General features: G+C 30.9%; 1 protein-coding gene across 7 annotated transcripts in view; it reads left to right on the top strand.

Moving 5' to 3' along the window:
- The window catches only part of LOC113398432 (disheveled-associated activator of morphogenesis 1), a 122,337-nt gene that overhangs the window by 37,510 nt on the left and 69,003 nt on the right, over positions 1–15,824 (top strand). For 3 of the 7 annotated variants that reach the window (XM_064217055.1, XM_026637176.2, XM_026637172.2), the window contains exon 1: positions 12,669–12,867. The exons of 1 other annotated variant lie outside the window; for it this stretch is intronic. Coding sequence is in view for 1 of the 6 variants with exons in the window: in XM_064217059.1 (XP_064073129.1) it covers positions 13,751–13,753 (3 nt within the window). In the remaining 5 variants the exon portion in view is untranslated. Of the gene's footprint in view, positions 1–12,668; positions 12,868–13,733; positions 13,754–15,824 lie in introns of those variants that run through there. 3 more of the 7 variants (XM_064217058.1, XM_064217057.1, XM_064217059.1) reach the window with 2 other exon arrangements.

The raw sequence follows: 15,824 nt of genomic DNA, 5'->3' as shown, positions 1-15,824 counted from the left end.
ATATATGACGTATCTACATTTACAATAAAGAAAATAATAAAAAAAAATATCACAAGTTCTCATAGAAATGTTTTTCTGTTCCAATAATTAGTTATCTCCCGCGCGTCGTAACTGTTTGTCTTTCTTTCGTCACCTATTATTAGGATACGATGTTCGTCGCGTGTCCGCTGGTTTATTAATCATCGCTGCCATTAAGTAGAAAGTAATAAGAAGAGAGGTAGATACTATTCCCGATGATCGAGTGGATAGAACAGGCGTATCATAACCAAAGATGACGGGTTCAATACGCAAACACTGTTGAAGTTTTATATGCTTAATTGGGGCTTATAGTTCAATTCTTGAAGGAGAATATCAAGTGAAAATTAACATGTGTAGTATGGACATCTGCTAATTTGAAAATCTTTAATGAAGGATATGGATTATGACACGAAATAATCATCTCTATACCAAATTTCTTAAATCAGTATATCGAATTTGATTTCGTAACAAACATCATACACGCAAATAAGATAAAACACATTCTAAGTAATATATTTTATTCGTGTTAGTATTAAACTTGTCTATACTTTTGTAGTACTTGTACACGTTCGATTGTCTCGTGCTCCAGAACGACGGTTTATTTAACGGTGTCATGTTTACACAACGAATCGTAACATCTGTCTCCTCGGTGAAAAAATCCATTCCTTATTTACACGGTCCAGATATAGAACGCGGAAGCCGAGGAAAGAGGGATTCCAAATTAAAATGTATATTTGTTCTCGTACGCATTCGTTTAAATGAAAGTTCGGCAATTCATTCTCAATTTTAAAAGGGTGAACAGTTTTGGCTTTTATGTCCATTTGGATGTTAAACGTTACGTATGTGGGCTTGAATGAGTTGGGTTAACTATTAGATGCTTTTGCGTTGTTAGGATAGTTTATTTATATTGAAACCATCAAATAAATAAGTATATTTTTTTTATTTAATAAAAACTTATACAAGAAGTTTAAGAGCGTTTCGGAGATTTTAGTGTAAAAATACACAACAGACGACGTTCACATCATATTTGCTTTATTTTTTTATTTAAATAAAACAGTAACTACCGAATCTCTTGTAAGTTATTTTTGGTGGAATCTACATTCCGAAACGATGAAATATTTAATGTATCCAATAAAATTATGATTTAAAAGTGCTCGTAGTTCGATAAATAACCGTTTGATTTTTTATTAATGAAACGATTTATTAAATATAAATCTTATAAATGACTCGTGTTTTAGTTGTAACATTTGTACTGCTGTTGGTCCGTTTTTAAAAAAAAATATCTCACTAAATTAAATCTTAGATAAGTTAAAATTTGTTATTATTTGTTTGTGTTATTAAAAACTATTATTTAAAATATATAAGTCTCTTCTTATTTAACACAGAAGACGGTGATAGAAGTACAAAATTTAAAAAACTGATGTAAACAAACGAAGTGCCATCTTCCGTGCTGAGGGTGATTTTACAGCGGGCTTAATGTTACTGTTTCCTATTCTGAAAGAAAGTTCGAAATTCACCACAGATTATGTCGTGGACTCTTAAAATGTGATAAGCGACATTGACTTTAATAATAACTATAACATTTTAAGGGTACACGCGTCATAATAGCGTATCCCCGTATGTCGGTTTTCAACATTACACGAGCGACATAGGAAGTGATTTTGTACAGAATAGCACTGCTGGCCTGGTTGCTCAAGCGCTGCTCTGCTTGCCATTGTTGCGTGATTGTTCTTGCACAATTTTATGCTTAGGCTTGACTTAGATAAGGAGTAAAAATGATTAAATAGTACCTATAGGAATAACAGGAAGAAGACGTTGTGAATTTAGTCGCTGGCTAGCGAACTTTTGTTTTTGTAATGTGTTATAAGCTTTATATTATATATTATGGTATCTGTAGACGGACGAGCAAATAGGCAGGCGTTGTAAGAAATTTTAACCATTCCTTACATCACCAATGTGCCATGAACCTTGAGAACTAAGGTTTCATGATCCTTGTGCCTACAGTTACACCGACTCACTCATCCTTCAAACGGGAACACAAAAATACTAAGTATTACTGTTTGGCAAATAGTGTATAGAATATCTAATGAGTGTTTGCTACCTACCCAAACGGGTTTGCACAATAATCTACCACCAAGTGAATCTAATTGGATTTTCATGGCTAAAAGCAATTATTTGTTTCTAAGATAAAATATTTCCAACTACAAGTATCGTATCCGAATCAATTGACTAGAGATGGTCTGATTTAAAAAAGTAGGAAGTGATGTCAATGACATAGAATTTTAATCTACGAACCAGTTTTAAGCGAGAAGAAATTATTAATGGCCAAATTTTTACTTATATTATCTAATATTTTTATTATATTATATGTAATATTGGTGCTGAATAATAGCAATACAATATAATAGAGAGTTTTCCTAAATTAATGTATACACCATATGGTACTTAAAATATTAGAAAACGTTGAAATGAAAATCGTCTTCTCAATATTTGGTAAACTTCGAATTATAACTCGGTCGTGTTTGCTGTGACTTTATTTCACTACCATGTTATCCTACTTACGTGACCTACTTTAACTTGTAGTCTTATATTTTATGACTAATCAAAAAGAGATCAAAGTCATGTTAATTCCACTTAGGGTTATACAATTAAGCGATATGTTTTTGTATTTTTAATTAACATAACGGTACCTCTATACAATTAACACGTTTTTATGAATATGAATAAATATTTTTCAACACTCCGTTGTCCAGCTACGTGTGTATTAGCATTCCCAGAAAAACAAGTTTAGTATTGAGCTGGGACCAATGACCATAATGGTTTTCGTGACTCCGATATTATTTTCCAATTATTCTTGGTCTCACGGTTAAATAGCTCTTAAAACCTTATTATAACATGTAAATATACTTGCTTCGGCACGTTTTTTTAGTCGTTCTCGATAATTCGAGAACACGGTTTTGGTATATAATACGATCGATATATCAGAGTCTTGTAATATTTGGTATACGAATGGGTTCTTGTAATCTATATTTCAAAGATAGATGTGTAAATGTTACCACGGAACCTTATCTATTATTAGTGATTGACATTCATTGATAATCCTACGTCTAATATGTCTAATACTAGCGATATGTTGTGACTAGTGATGTCGAATGGAATTTGTTTCTTTTTTTAAAACACCTAAAGCAAAGGACTAAAAAAGTTACGACTGATTAAAAAATATTTGATGATTTTAAAGATATTTATGATAAAAATAAAGTAGTATTAACTATGATGATATATTTTTTTATAAAAGTCGTTCGATTTTATTTAGATGTGTTTGTGAAATGAATGAATTGTAAAAGTCATAAAAAAAATATGTTGCGTTATGATCTTTGCTAAAATATATCTTAGCAGTAAACTTTCAGAAAAAGCCATGTTACGTTCTTTAGAAATCTACTAATGCTTTGCGATTCTGATTGAAGGAATCAATTACGCCTAATGCATTATTATGAGGAATATTCTCAATTGAAATGCCGCAACGAAGTAATCATTACTTTGTAGCGTTGCATGTCTGGTAACAAGAGCACTATCCATATAGGCTTCAATTAGGTTAGGTTAGTTTCACGCTCAGTCTGTCCCCTTATGCATACAACGACTAGATGAGTCTAGATGTTTTTTTTTTTTTAAGTTTGATTTGTTTATATGCAAACGTAAGATTTTGTTCGAATAAGAAAGCAAGTTTTCTACCTTCAAAATGTTTTTTTTTTCTGTTTCGTGTCAATACGTTTTTAATGGATATGCTTGCAAATTTTATCAGTTGAGATACCGAATGTTTAATAGTTTGTCCTGTAATTTTTGTTTTTGTCATATGTTATGATTTAACCCGCGAGATATGATTATGTAAAAACTATATTTTCTTAAAATTTCAATTTATGTAACACGCCAAGTGAAATAATTATTCAAATTAAATGTTTTTAATTTTATACTTTTTGCCAAAAACCCGATTACATAAATATAAAAAAAATATATTTTGTAAAACAAATTAAATTAATTATTTATATGTTATAAATATAATCTCGTTTCTTAGTATCTTTACATCGATGAATACCGTAAACTGCAAAAACTTTCTATGAAAATAACGCAGATGGAGGTGTATGAAATGAGACTTTTTTTTCCTATCTTCAAAATCTATGATAAACAAACCTTAGATTTACGTATTTCATGCTTCAACTCAGCTATCTTGTGCACTACTAAGAGTTTATGATTAATAAATATTTACTTATTATACAACACAATCGCACTTAACTACTTATTTCCACTTAATTTTACTTCCAAAATTCCGATAACAGTTTCGTCAACGTTCGAAACGACATTTTTTCGCAAATCCATAGTGAATATCATAGACTAACCAAGCTCTTGACCAATGATATCGCGTCAATTTGCGCTCGAATGTTGTTTATTTGGATTTTTTCCTGTTATGGTTGGAATAGAGTTAGCTATGATTGGCGTTTGAATTTCAACCAATGAGCTATCACTATATTTATTAAATCAATTAAACGGTTAATTGATATCGCAGGGTTTTAATCTATTGCGGAATGACAACGACACGAACGCGTCGAATTACAAGTTAAGTGATTATCAAAATCGGTGCAGGTAACGGGAAACTTGATGAATAAGGAAATATGGTTTCCTTCACTGTTGCTTTCAAAAATAACATACGTTTTTAATTAGCGTAACGCTTCCAGTTCGAGGTTTTATAATGTAATACGTCTCTTGCACTCTGTAAAACCATAGCGACGCTGTCGAAACTGTATTCATGGAGTTTGAAGAACGCCATTGTTTACGACGGACGGAATTATTTCGAAACGCCTAAAGATGTTTTTTTAAATAGAGATTTTACGTAAAGATTTATATTATGTAAACAAATTTGCGTGAACACTGTTTATGTATGATTTTATAGTAGGTATGATTAGATCGCAGCTAAAACCCGGATATATTATATATATACAAAATTAAAGTGTCTTTTTGTAATGTCAAAGGTTTTACACGCAGAAATTTAGCGTCCCCGTATAGGTGGCCCGGAAGTATTTATATGTTTTTTTTACATATTTTTAATAACATATCATAGTAAATACGTATAGTTAATTTAAAAAAACAAAAACATCTATATGTTGTAAATAGCGCCCCCCCACTATAGATAAGGATAATACTTTATCAAAATATAATAATTTAATTTTATGTCGTAAATTTACAACCACCTTCATTTACTTAATGTCTTAAGTTGTTCTTCTAAATAGCGCGACCGATTTTCATAAAGTACAAACTCAAGCACAGTTCCCTTTATACATAGAGATATTCATCTAATTGAACATGCTTTTTATATCTCATTTATGCAACATAGTGGTCAGAAATAATTTTAAGATCAATTATTGATCTTTTAAGTAGTTTTCAACATAATGTGGAATGTATGTATTAAGTATATTGTAATATATAATTCAGAACATGTAAAATGCATTTAAAAAATTAGCATAAATTGTTCCTTTGCCCTTGTCAATTAAAATCAAGGGTAAAAGGGATTGTGTCGGTGTTTTTTTTTTTTTCATTTTAATGATATAGTGAATCTTATCCAAAAATATAAAGCAGGTATAGCTGTAAAATATTAAAATGCGTAAAATCTAAACATAACAGTATCAACTCTGGCTGGCAGTTTTAATATCTTAGAATAGTTTATGAATATGTAAGGTATTTGGGGACTGGTATTCTAAAAAAAATACATTATGTAAACGTTGATTTTTAGGTTTATATAACTTATCGAACTTCTTAAATGAGATTGTTGATGTGTTCTTCAACAGATGAGATAAGATAAATATTTGTGTTATTAATGCGAACTCATAATTACTTATATATTTTAATTAATTCAAGATTGCGGGTTCGAAATCAGGCAAGCACACTGAGCTTGGCGGTGAAGGAAAACATCGTGAGGGAACCTGCAATTGTCTAGTTCAATGAAATTCGGCCACATGTGTATCCCCTGCACCGCATTGGAACACCGCGGTGGAATTTGTCCAGCATTGGTAGTTGTACTGACTGTTACTTATACTTTTCAACATATTCAATAACAATATTCAACATATTTACGAAATACCCATGCTTTTTTTCGTTTTCCTCAAAGTTCTTTAATCAATCTCTTCCAATTCCAATCAGCAAGAATGTATACAATTCGTTGATTTATAGAGAATTATACCAAAATAATTATTCCATTAGGTTTATTCATTATGAAGCTGACTCGGCTTTTTTTTGTACTAACCTCAAATCAAGGTCATGAACTCTACCACCCTCAGTATGAAATCGTAAGCCGTGAAATGTCTTTGACCTGAAAACCATTAGAGATAGTGAAGAATGTGAAAAGTTTTACTTTTATGTAATTGACTCGCCGTCTAGGCAACCTTTGCGTTTCAGGTTTTTGTTATGGTTTCTAAGAAAACATGTTTCAACAATGCGCGCTGGAACAGGTGTTCGTAAAACGATTAAAATGTCGATACTATCGGTATCGTTGTATTGGTGAAAGTATTTCGTTTATAATGTAAGTGTTGACTTTAAACTTGTATTTTATGCTAACTGTTATTAAATCAATTGATTTATTATTATAAAGATATTACTATGCTACCGCTTTTTGCTGTTGTTCTTATTTCAAACTCGACGTTATTGTTTTTTAAATATCGAATAGATATAGGATACGTTTTTTAACGACTTCTCAGCAGGAACAGCATGATCGGCTTAAGAAGTTTTGGCGTCACTTATGTACATGTATCATTATGCTTTGTTAAGTAACCTAGTAGTATTAGTAGTAGTAGAAATCCTACTTCTTACTAATATTATAAATGCGATTTTGGACGGATGGAGGTTTCGACTCAATCACGAACGGCTGAACGGATTTTAATGAAATTTGAACGAAAGAGATAGTTTTTATTGTGGTTGTCCCTTTGGTTCTATCCGAACGGAGGCGAAGCCGCCTTTGAAAACTCGTTAAGTATATTTTTTTAATAATGAACCTACTATAGTTTTAGTGTAATTTTTATCACCGAGCTCTATATACATTTACAGTAAGTGCTGCAAGATCAGTAAAGCAGCAAATTGCGAAGCCTGGCGGCGTTACACTTTGCTGACTTCTTAGTGATATTGAACTGTTATTTGCATTTCATCTGGTGATCACCCAGTTACTAAGAAACCATTTAATCTGTATTATCATTCATGTCAAGGTGTCGTGACATGATACCTAGACTGTCGTATAACTTTTAAGTGTGATTATTCTGTGACAATATTTACCTAGTCGCGATTTTTTCCTCTTTTCTTCTGAAATATGTTTAACAACACAGTTCAATTTCTAGATGACAATTGTTCGTCTACAATTACCAATATTTATCTTTAAATAAAATACAATTTTTTTTGACAGTTGTACGTAGTTTGATTACTAAAACAAATGGGATCGTATACAGTTCTTAAACAAAGTGAAGTGATCTTAAGATTTGAATCCACTGTTACTACGGTCACCCCACTGCGAAATAAACACAACGAACCTTTGATATTGTAAGTGTTAGTCCCAATAGGCCAGTAGTACCTTTGTAACATATTCCAAACCACTGTTTATTAATGAACATCTCAGCTAATATATACAAAACACGAATTATTCAAATTGTATTCAAATATAAATCATCAATGCTCATACAAGCAAAACAATAGCACGGCAACACAATAACAATTAATTAAATTAATCTAGAAACCGAGCCTAATGAAGTTATTTATTTCCATTGCAAAACGACAGCCACTCCACGTGAATCGTAATGAAGGCTGATCTTAAATGTTTCGTTTTGAAATAGTTGCGATGCGATGTTTTGATTGTATCATTGTTGTTGGAAAAGAGGCCATTCAAACAGACTAGCTGATGCCATATTATTATTCTTTATGTATTAAACAAATAAAAACACGATAATGCTCTGTGGTGACAGTGGAGATACCTTTGCTCAAAGTCAAAGGATACAAGTTTGATTTATAGTACCAAATATTCGTTTGGGTTTATGAGTTTCGTTCATTTACTTAAAATAATTTAACAAATTTATTAACTTTATCGATGAAATATCAATAAACTTTTTCAAAATACGTTTAACAATTCTATATAATTATTATATATATAATACTAGCTGTGCCCGTGACTTCGTGCGCATCTGAATTAAAAAAAAAGCGTGACTTTATTATTATTTTATATATAACTCTAAAATAAAAGTAGCCTACGTTACTCCTTATTACATTAGCTATCTGCCAGTGAAGTCCCGTCGAAATCGGTCCAGCCGTTTCAGAGATTAGCCAGAACAAACAAACAGACAAAATTTGTAAAAAAATATATTTTGGTATATGTACCGTGTGTACATAAATATGCATTTAGTAAAAAGCGGTTATTTTAATATTACAAACAGACTCTCCCATTTTATAATATGTATAGATGTACGGATTGTTACGTGATTAACATATTTAATTCAAATAAAATTAAACAATAAAACATCCATCTTATTTGTAGTTGATTATTGAATTAAATTTAAATAAATAATTTTAAATGTAATAAGTAACACAAATCGAAGTAAGAAGGTTTTATTGAAATTTAATTTTGAAAAGAAATGTATTTAATATAAAGTATAGATTATGGAGCAATGTTACACTGAAGATGTGTTACTGTGGATAATGTATGTAGATAAAAAAACTAAATTATAACTTACAAATATCTTCATTTTTTTGATAATTACTTACTGAAATAAAAAGCACGATTTAATTTATAATTAGATGTAGCTAAATTATTCACAAATAATGTTTACAAATATATCATGTAACTTTTTATCATACCGATCATTGTATTAGATATAATATCTATATAATATCACAAGATCTCTAACACTTTAAGAAGAATTATTTTTATAAATGTATTTTTTACCCCATTATTAATAAAATTATTATTGCTGTAAATTTAACTAATAGTATCGTATCTGATATAGTTCCGTAGATAGCTTTAATGTTTGAAACGCTTCAAGGTTTTTTTACGGGTTAATTTCTGCATTTATTTTTGAAGTATAATTTTTACTACTTATATTTTGTTTAGGATATTATATGTTTGATGAAATTTTATAAATTGTATCAACGGCGGAGTTGTCTTTAGATCCACTTATTAATTTTGGACGTACACAGTGGCCTTATTTATACCTATAATAAAGCAGTAGTAACCGAGTGTCTGTACATTAAATAAAATTAAAAACTGACTCCAATTGTAAAAAAAAAGAATAACAAGTAAAAGGCATTTTTTATATATTTGTCTGTCTGTATGTAGACACTAATCTCCTATAAACTATTCAATGGATTTAATTGCGGTTTTATCGCGGTTTTATATATATTTATTTATTGTTAAACTCGACTTGGGAGCAACATTTGGGCTTTGTTTCATTGAAAAAGGATAACAGTGAAAATAAATATTGTTATATAAAGAAACATGGACTCCTGTTTGTATATTATATATGATTCTAATCGCTAGATAAAAATAACTTATAAAGTATTCTTTTTTATTATACTATTTAACAATCTAAGTAATGGTTCGTGATTGGAATGTATTTAAATCGTTTGTATATTGATTCGAAATTTGCTTCTCAGAGAAGAGGGCACTGTCACAAATAGTTATAATGTTAATAAAAATGATAACATTATCTGAAAGCTAATACGATATACTCGTATTTGCTTCTCGAGCATTGCTTCATTTTATATGCGTGAGATGTTTTTGTTTACCCGAATTGGTCACCTTCAGGTTTAATTTTATAGAAAGAAAAAAATGTTTACTTAGAACACGGAACAATTATAAAAAAGTATAAAAAATTAAAAAGAAAAAAAAAGGACAAAAATAAAGAACATATTACTTAATCTACACTTTACTTAATATAGTTTTTTAAATCACGTTAAATGACTGAATATAGTTTGTTAAATGATGAAAAAAACAACAAAACAAAACAATTTAATACATAACATACATATTAATTAACATAACGTAAATTCGAATATGAGACCACTGGTCGATGTTATATCGAGACAAGCTGAAGAATCCTAAAGTCCACAAACACTAAAACGTGGTGTTATACATCTAACAAAAAACAAATTCCGAGTCAATGAAGAAGTTCAATGTAAACTTTTTTATCAATTTGTTATACACAAGTTTAGATTGTGATGCTGCCTGACAATACAAAAATACATAAAGAGACATTAAAATTAAAATAGCATAAATCTGACACTGACGGTGTGTGTGTTCAGATATAATAACAACACACGCACACACATATACTTATATATATATATTTGCATCCATTGCTTACATTATTTGCGAATGCGTAAATAACAATGTAAAAAATGTGTTTGTATTTCGAACAAAATAATACCAAATGAATTTTACATACATATATTACATTAGCAGCCTGTAAATTTTCCCACTGCTGGGCTGAGGCCTCCTCTCCCTTTTAGGAGAAGGTTTGGTGCATATTCCACCACGCTGCTCCAATGCGAGTTGGTGGAAAATGAAATGAATGTATGGAGTTAAAAAAAATCATATTATGACACATTGTATATTTACTTTAAACTTTCACGATTTCATCATTCTATATATTATGGAGGAGCTCCCAGACAGCTCGGGACCGCGACAGGTGCAACTTCGGTCGAAACGACGGACAGAATAATAAAAAAGCAATGATCGCGGTCAAATACGAATAAACTTTATAAAAATACTATTTTCTTCTCTGTATAGAAATAACCCGCTGAATGGTTTTCCTTCGACTGATTGATATTATTATAATATTCTATTCAAAATATTAATAAATAAATTTGATAAAACATTTAATCTGATATTATTATACTGATATTATAAATGTGAAAGTAACTCTCTGCCTGAACCGAATTTGATTAAATTTGTTAAGAAGCAAGCTTGAACTACAAGGAAGGACTAAGGCTACGTTTTTTGAGCTATAACACGTAACGTCTGACGTTCAATTCCTAAAAGGCAAGCAAAGCCGCGGATGAGAACTGATATAAGATAACGTTACAATTTTCCAACCGCTGACATATCTCAGTCGGTTGTAAAATAAAATTTGTACTACCTGTACATTATGATGTTATACTGTTTAATACGACTGGCAGATGCAATAATCAGCATTTGTACATGTATAAAATAATCAATACTAAAAACGATATTTATTTTTTTATTTAAGTAATCTTCGGTACAAATGTTCGGTAGTAATGATTGTTTGCGATCCGAAACACTCGGTCGAATTTGACGAAACTCTGTTGAGTTGGAATATCCGAATATAGTTTTTAATATATTTGGTAAGCTGTAAGGAATATTAACCATTTATTATATTGCACATTCGTCACCATTAAAATGTTATGTTACTTGTGTTGTTTTTGCACTGGCTTACTCACCCTCCAAATTGGAAAGCAATAATACTAAGTGTTGCTGTTTGGCGTGATCTGATGAGTGGGTGTTACCACCCGTACGTATCTGACGGGCTTGCAAATAGCCCATCCACCAAATGAAGATTTATAATACCCGTGTGAAGTCGGGACGGTTAGCTAATTTTTTATAAAATAATACTTGTTTTTGTTCGATTCAAGTAGTTCAGCTTTGTAGAGCTGTTTTAATGTCAAAGTTCAATAGCTAGTTCAATGAGTGGTTTCGGAAATTTGTTTACAAAAAATAATTAAAGAGCATTTAATTAACTAGCAACTAAAATAACACTGAATAAACTTCCGATGTTACGCAGAGCGTTGGCCGTGAACGTTATCATAAAATATGATGTCTGAATCTCGCTTATCTTGATTGAAAGTCATTTTATCTGTTTATATCCCAAAATAAACAAAGTTACACGCGGTGAGATTTTGTATACGTAATTTAAATATTGTTACTCTTGCGTATTAGTATTAGTCCTTGATAGTCCTTAATAATTATTATTAATTGAACGTCGTAATATCCAACCAAAAATTTTAAATGTTATTTTGATATATATAAATGTAACATATTTTGTATGTAGTAATATGTTTTATTGTTTGTTAATTATTCACACTTCAGCTGTACTTCAGCTGTGTTAGGAGAACAGAAAACATTTGGTATTTATGTGTTTTAGTTGTATAAGTTTTAATTGTGATTTTTAGTTTACTTCTTCTGTAGTAGTTGAAATGATAACAACACAGATATACTTTTTATATGAATACTGATGTTATTGTGATTCTTTTCAGCCCCATGCTAAACCAAAACGACGAGTACCAGACACTTCTCGATTTCAATAGTCTTTAGAAACGTCTAAGTCTGGCTTTGTTTTGTTTTTACTGAAATTTCACACCTAAGAGTATTTAGCACGGATTACATTAAGTAGGATAATCAGCGTAATATAAACCTTAGATCGTTACGATTGCACTAAAACGATTCTTTCTTCCGCAAGTAATTACTGAATTAGCATTCGATCAACAATGGCAATAAAATTTTAAAGATCGGAGCCCGATAAGGTAAGCAATGATTGTTTTCTAACTTTTCTCTGGCATACTGCGACATCGCTACCTACTTGTGAACTGCATACACCGGCCTAGTCGCCTATCGCCCATCGCCCACTCGCTGCGAAGCCTCTTGCTCCCTCAGTCACCTGCCGCGTACTGTCCGAGACGCGCGCTCATACGATGAAAGGCACACTCTCGAATGATTCGATCGAATCGAAAATTTAACCGCGAAAGTGTGAGGTGCAAGTGATCAGTGACATTTCTTTTGAGGTCTCGATTTTTTCTAAATAATTTTCGGATGTCCAGGTAATGATAAGACCCTTTGAAACAAAGGATATTCAGTGTTCTTTTTATGAAATATATATAAATATTCGTAAGGCTTCGATCATGTACAGATGAAAATGTTGAATTGTGAAATGATTTAAAAATGAATGAAGTTAACCTAGAAAAATGTTTCCGATCAAGTTTCGAGTTGGCGACCTTTCACACAAATGAGAAAAGTGTCGCGATTAATGTTAATCGTTACTTTGCATAGCTGGCTTCGCGGTCTTGATACTTGTTTATTTAATTATGCATTAACCAGTGCATCTGTGATTATAATTTTACTTACTCTCTCAATCGGCTTCAACATACATTAAAATGTGTACCATTTAGTTTCATATCAGTTATATATCAAAGGATTTTTATCACGATATAAAAATCTAATGATATTTAAAAGTAAAAGTAATAACGAGTTTTGTTTATTTTTTTGTCAATTCTAGACCACAGATTCAAAATATAACCATATACATATATTTTTTAAATCCGACGAATTGTTTACATATAATGAATTACATTATAACTATAACAGAAATTAATGAAAGACATCGCATTTAAAGTTTTTTTTTTATTCAATAAATAAAATGTTATTTGTAAAAATGAAATTTACGTACGCGTTGACCTTTTTCATACTTATTTTTTAACAAATTTGATTTAAATGGCAAGGTACCTTCGTTTACCTCAGAAAATTTAAACTGTCAGAAAACCGAATCACTCTTGGTGGTGAAGTTGTATTGCTTAAAATGTTTTATTGTATGATAGTCGGTTGTTGGAAATAATAATAATTGCACCGTGACTTTTAATTCAATTTTTGAAGTAAACGACTGTTATTTGTGTTGGAACATTCTGCTGACCTATACAAGAAATTAGCATGGTATGAACTCAATCAATTTCGATATCGATAGAGTAATCAATCATTGTATTCATTTATTATAATTAAATTCAATAAATTCATTTAATGCCTTAATTGTGTTACAGAAATTATCATTCATTTACAAAATAATGTAGGTAGAATTCGAAAACGAAATAAATGATTTCTCTCGTACTAACTCAATTCGTTATAAATTAAAGTATTCGTTAAAGTATATTAATTGTTGCCTGTATTTTTTTTTATTCATTTTATATAATTTGAATAAAATTTTAGCTTGAGAATTATTTCTTTACCCATATACATTGTTCTGTTTTTTTTTTTTACGTTTATAATCTATGCATTAACTGAACCAAAAAGGTTAGTTTGATAAGGTCGCATTTGCATGTAGTAAACTAATATTAGTATTACTTACAAATTCTTATGTACCTATTGTGTTTTAGAAGTACAATAAACGATGGTCGGGCAATAAAGTAAAACGTAGTAGAATTTTGTCATAATATGTACTCACTCGTAAATAAGTTATGTAATGTAATGATCTTCGTGAATTTTGTATCGGTTTCCTAATTTTTAAGTGATATGTCGTAAATTCCCGCTGTTGTTTTATTATTTTCAAAATAGTTTCGGTAATCCATCCGTGTGATATATTATCCCGTTCTACAAATTACGCGGTTTTGCGTCACATTCGTGAGATACATGAAACATTGCAATTTTACTCTTCATTTACACGTCAGTTCCTACATTAAAACCGTTTTGTCACAATTCGTACCACTGACGTTCTGATTGCTCCATTATTTCGCTTTATGATTTATGCGCTTCATAAGATTGCATAGTCTTTGTAATATTACAGATTGTAATGTAATGTATTAGTGCGCTTGGAGTGTTTGTATACGTTGTATTGCATTTCAATTTTGTATTGCAATTTGACACCGGAACTTTGAACTAGTTCGATAACGATTGAGCTGAAGTTATCGCCGTAAATAGCTTCGTAAAAAATATTTGTTTTTTAACTATGACAGTAATTTTTTCTACGTTGATTGTATCAATAATATATTTATAATAGATTTTTTTATGGTAAGTCAGGCCAAGTCTGCCGTTAGGAACAGATACAACCCCTTCATTGTCAGTGCGCTATTCACCGCAGTCGTTAAGTGCTTCTGTCCTCTGCGATTAATTACGGGTTCTGATGGAATTGTATTTCTCAAAGTATTTGCGTTTGATCACAGCTCAGTCGATGGATCTTTCAACTTCTTGATATTTCAACGAAAACAAAATATACTTTATTCGAGTGTTTTCGATTTGTAAACAGGGATTCGGAATTTAATATACCCTGTTCTACTGTGGAAATGTATAATTATATATGTGCCTATATCTCAAATGATCTAGTAGATTTTTGGTGACTTCTTAAAATAGTGCGCGATGATTATCAAACATAAATTAAATTTATAACCGTATTCTTTGATTAAGAGCCAACGTATCCATTCAGCCATCTCGGTTCCACCACCGTTTAAACATAGCATGTTAACTATGTAATTGAGTATGAAAAAAATAATATATGAAAGTAGTTTGATCAGCGTGTTAGCTAATTACGAAAACAATTTGTCGGAAATTTCAATAGCGATGTGTTCTCTCACTTCCACGGTACACGAATAGCGATATGCAAGACCGCGCGATGCGTTTACGAGATCAATTTAAGTCATCATCAGTGAGCATTCGTGTTTGTATGAGTTCCGGAATTATGTTACGTATCGCTTTGCCTTGAGGGTTATGATTTAAGGATATACAGGACCGCCCGGCGTTGTAAGAAAATAAAAAAATATATAGTTTTGGATTTTTGTACTTAATTTTGAATAGCCGGCAACGCACCTGCAAGCCCCCCGGTGTTGCAGATGTCCATGGGCGGTGGTAGTCACTTTCCATCAGGTGAGCCTCCTGCTCGTTTGCCACCTCTAACATTAAAAAAAAAACATTTTTTGATTGGATTTACTTTCTGACGACATGTCTCTTGAATTTTTAATTTTTTATTTATGGAAATAATTTAATAAGTAATTATCGTTCGCGGGTTCGATTTGATATC

The sequence above is a fragment of the Vanessa tameamea genome, chromosome 15, assembly GCF_037043105.1.
Source record: "Vanessa tameamea isolate UH-Manoa-2023 chromosome 15, ilVanTame1 primary haplotype, whole genome shotgun sequence".
Lineage (NCBI taxonomy): Eukaryota > Metazoa > Arthropoda > Insecta > Lepidoptera > Nymphalidae > Vanessa > Vanessa tameamea.
Note: the sequence above shows the minus strand (reverse complement) of the source record. Positions and strands in the feature narration are given on the sequence as shown.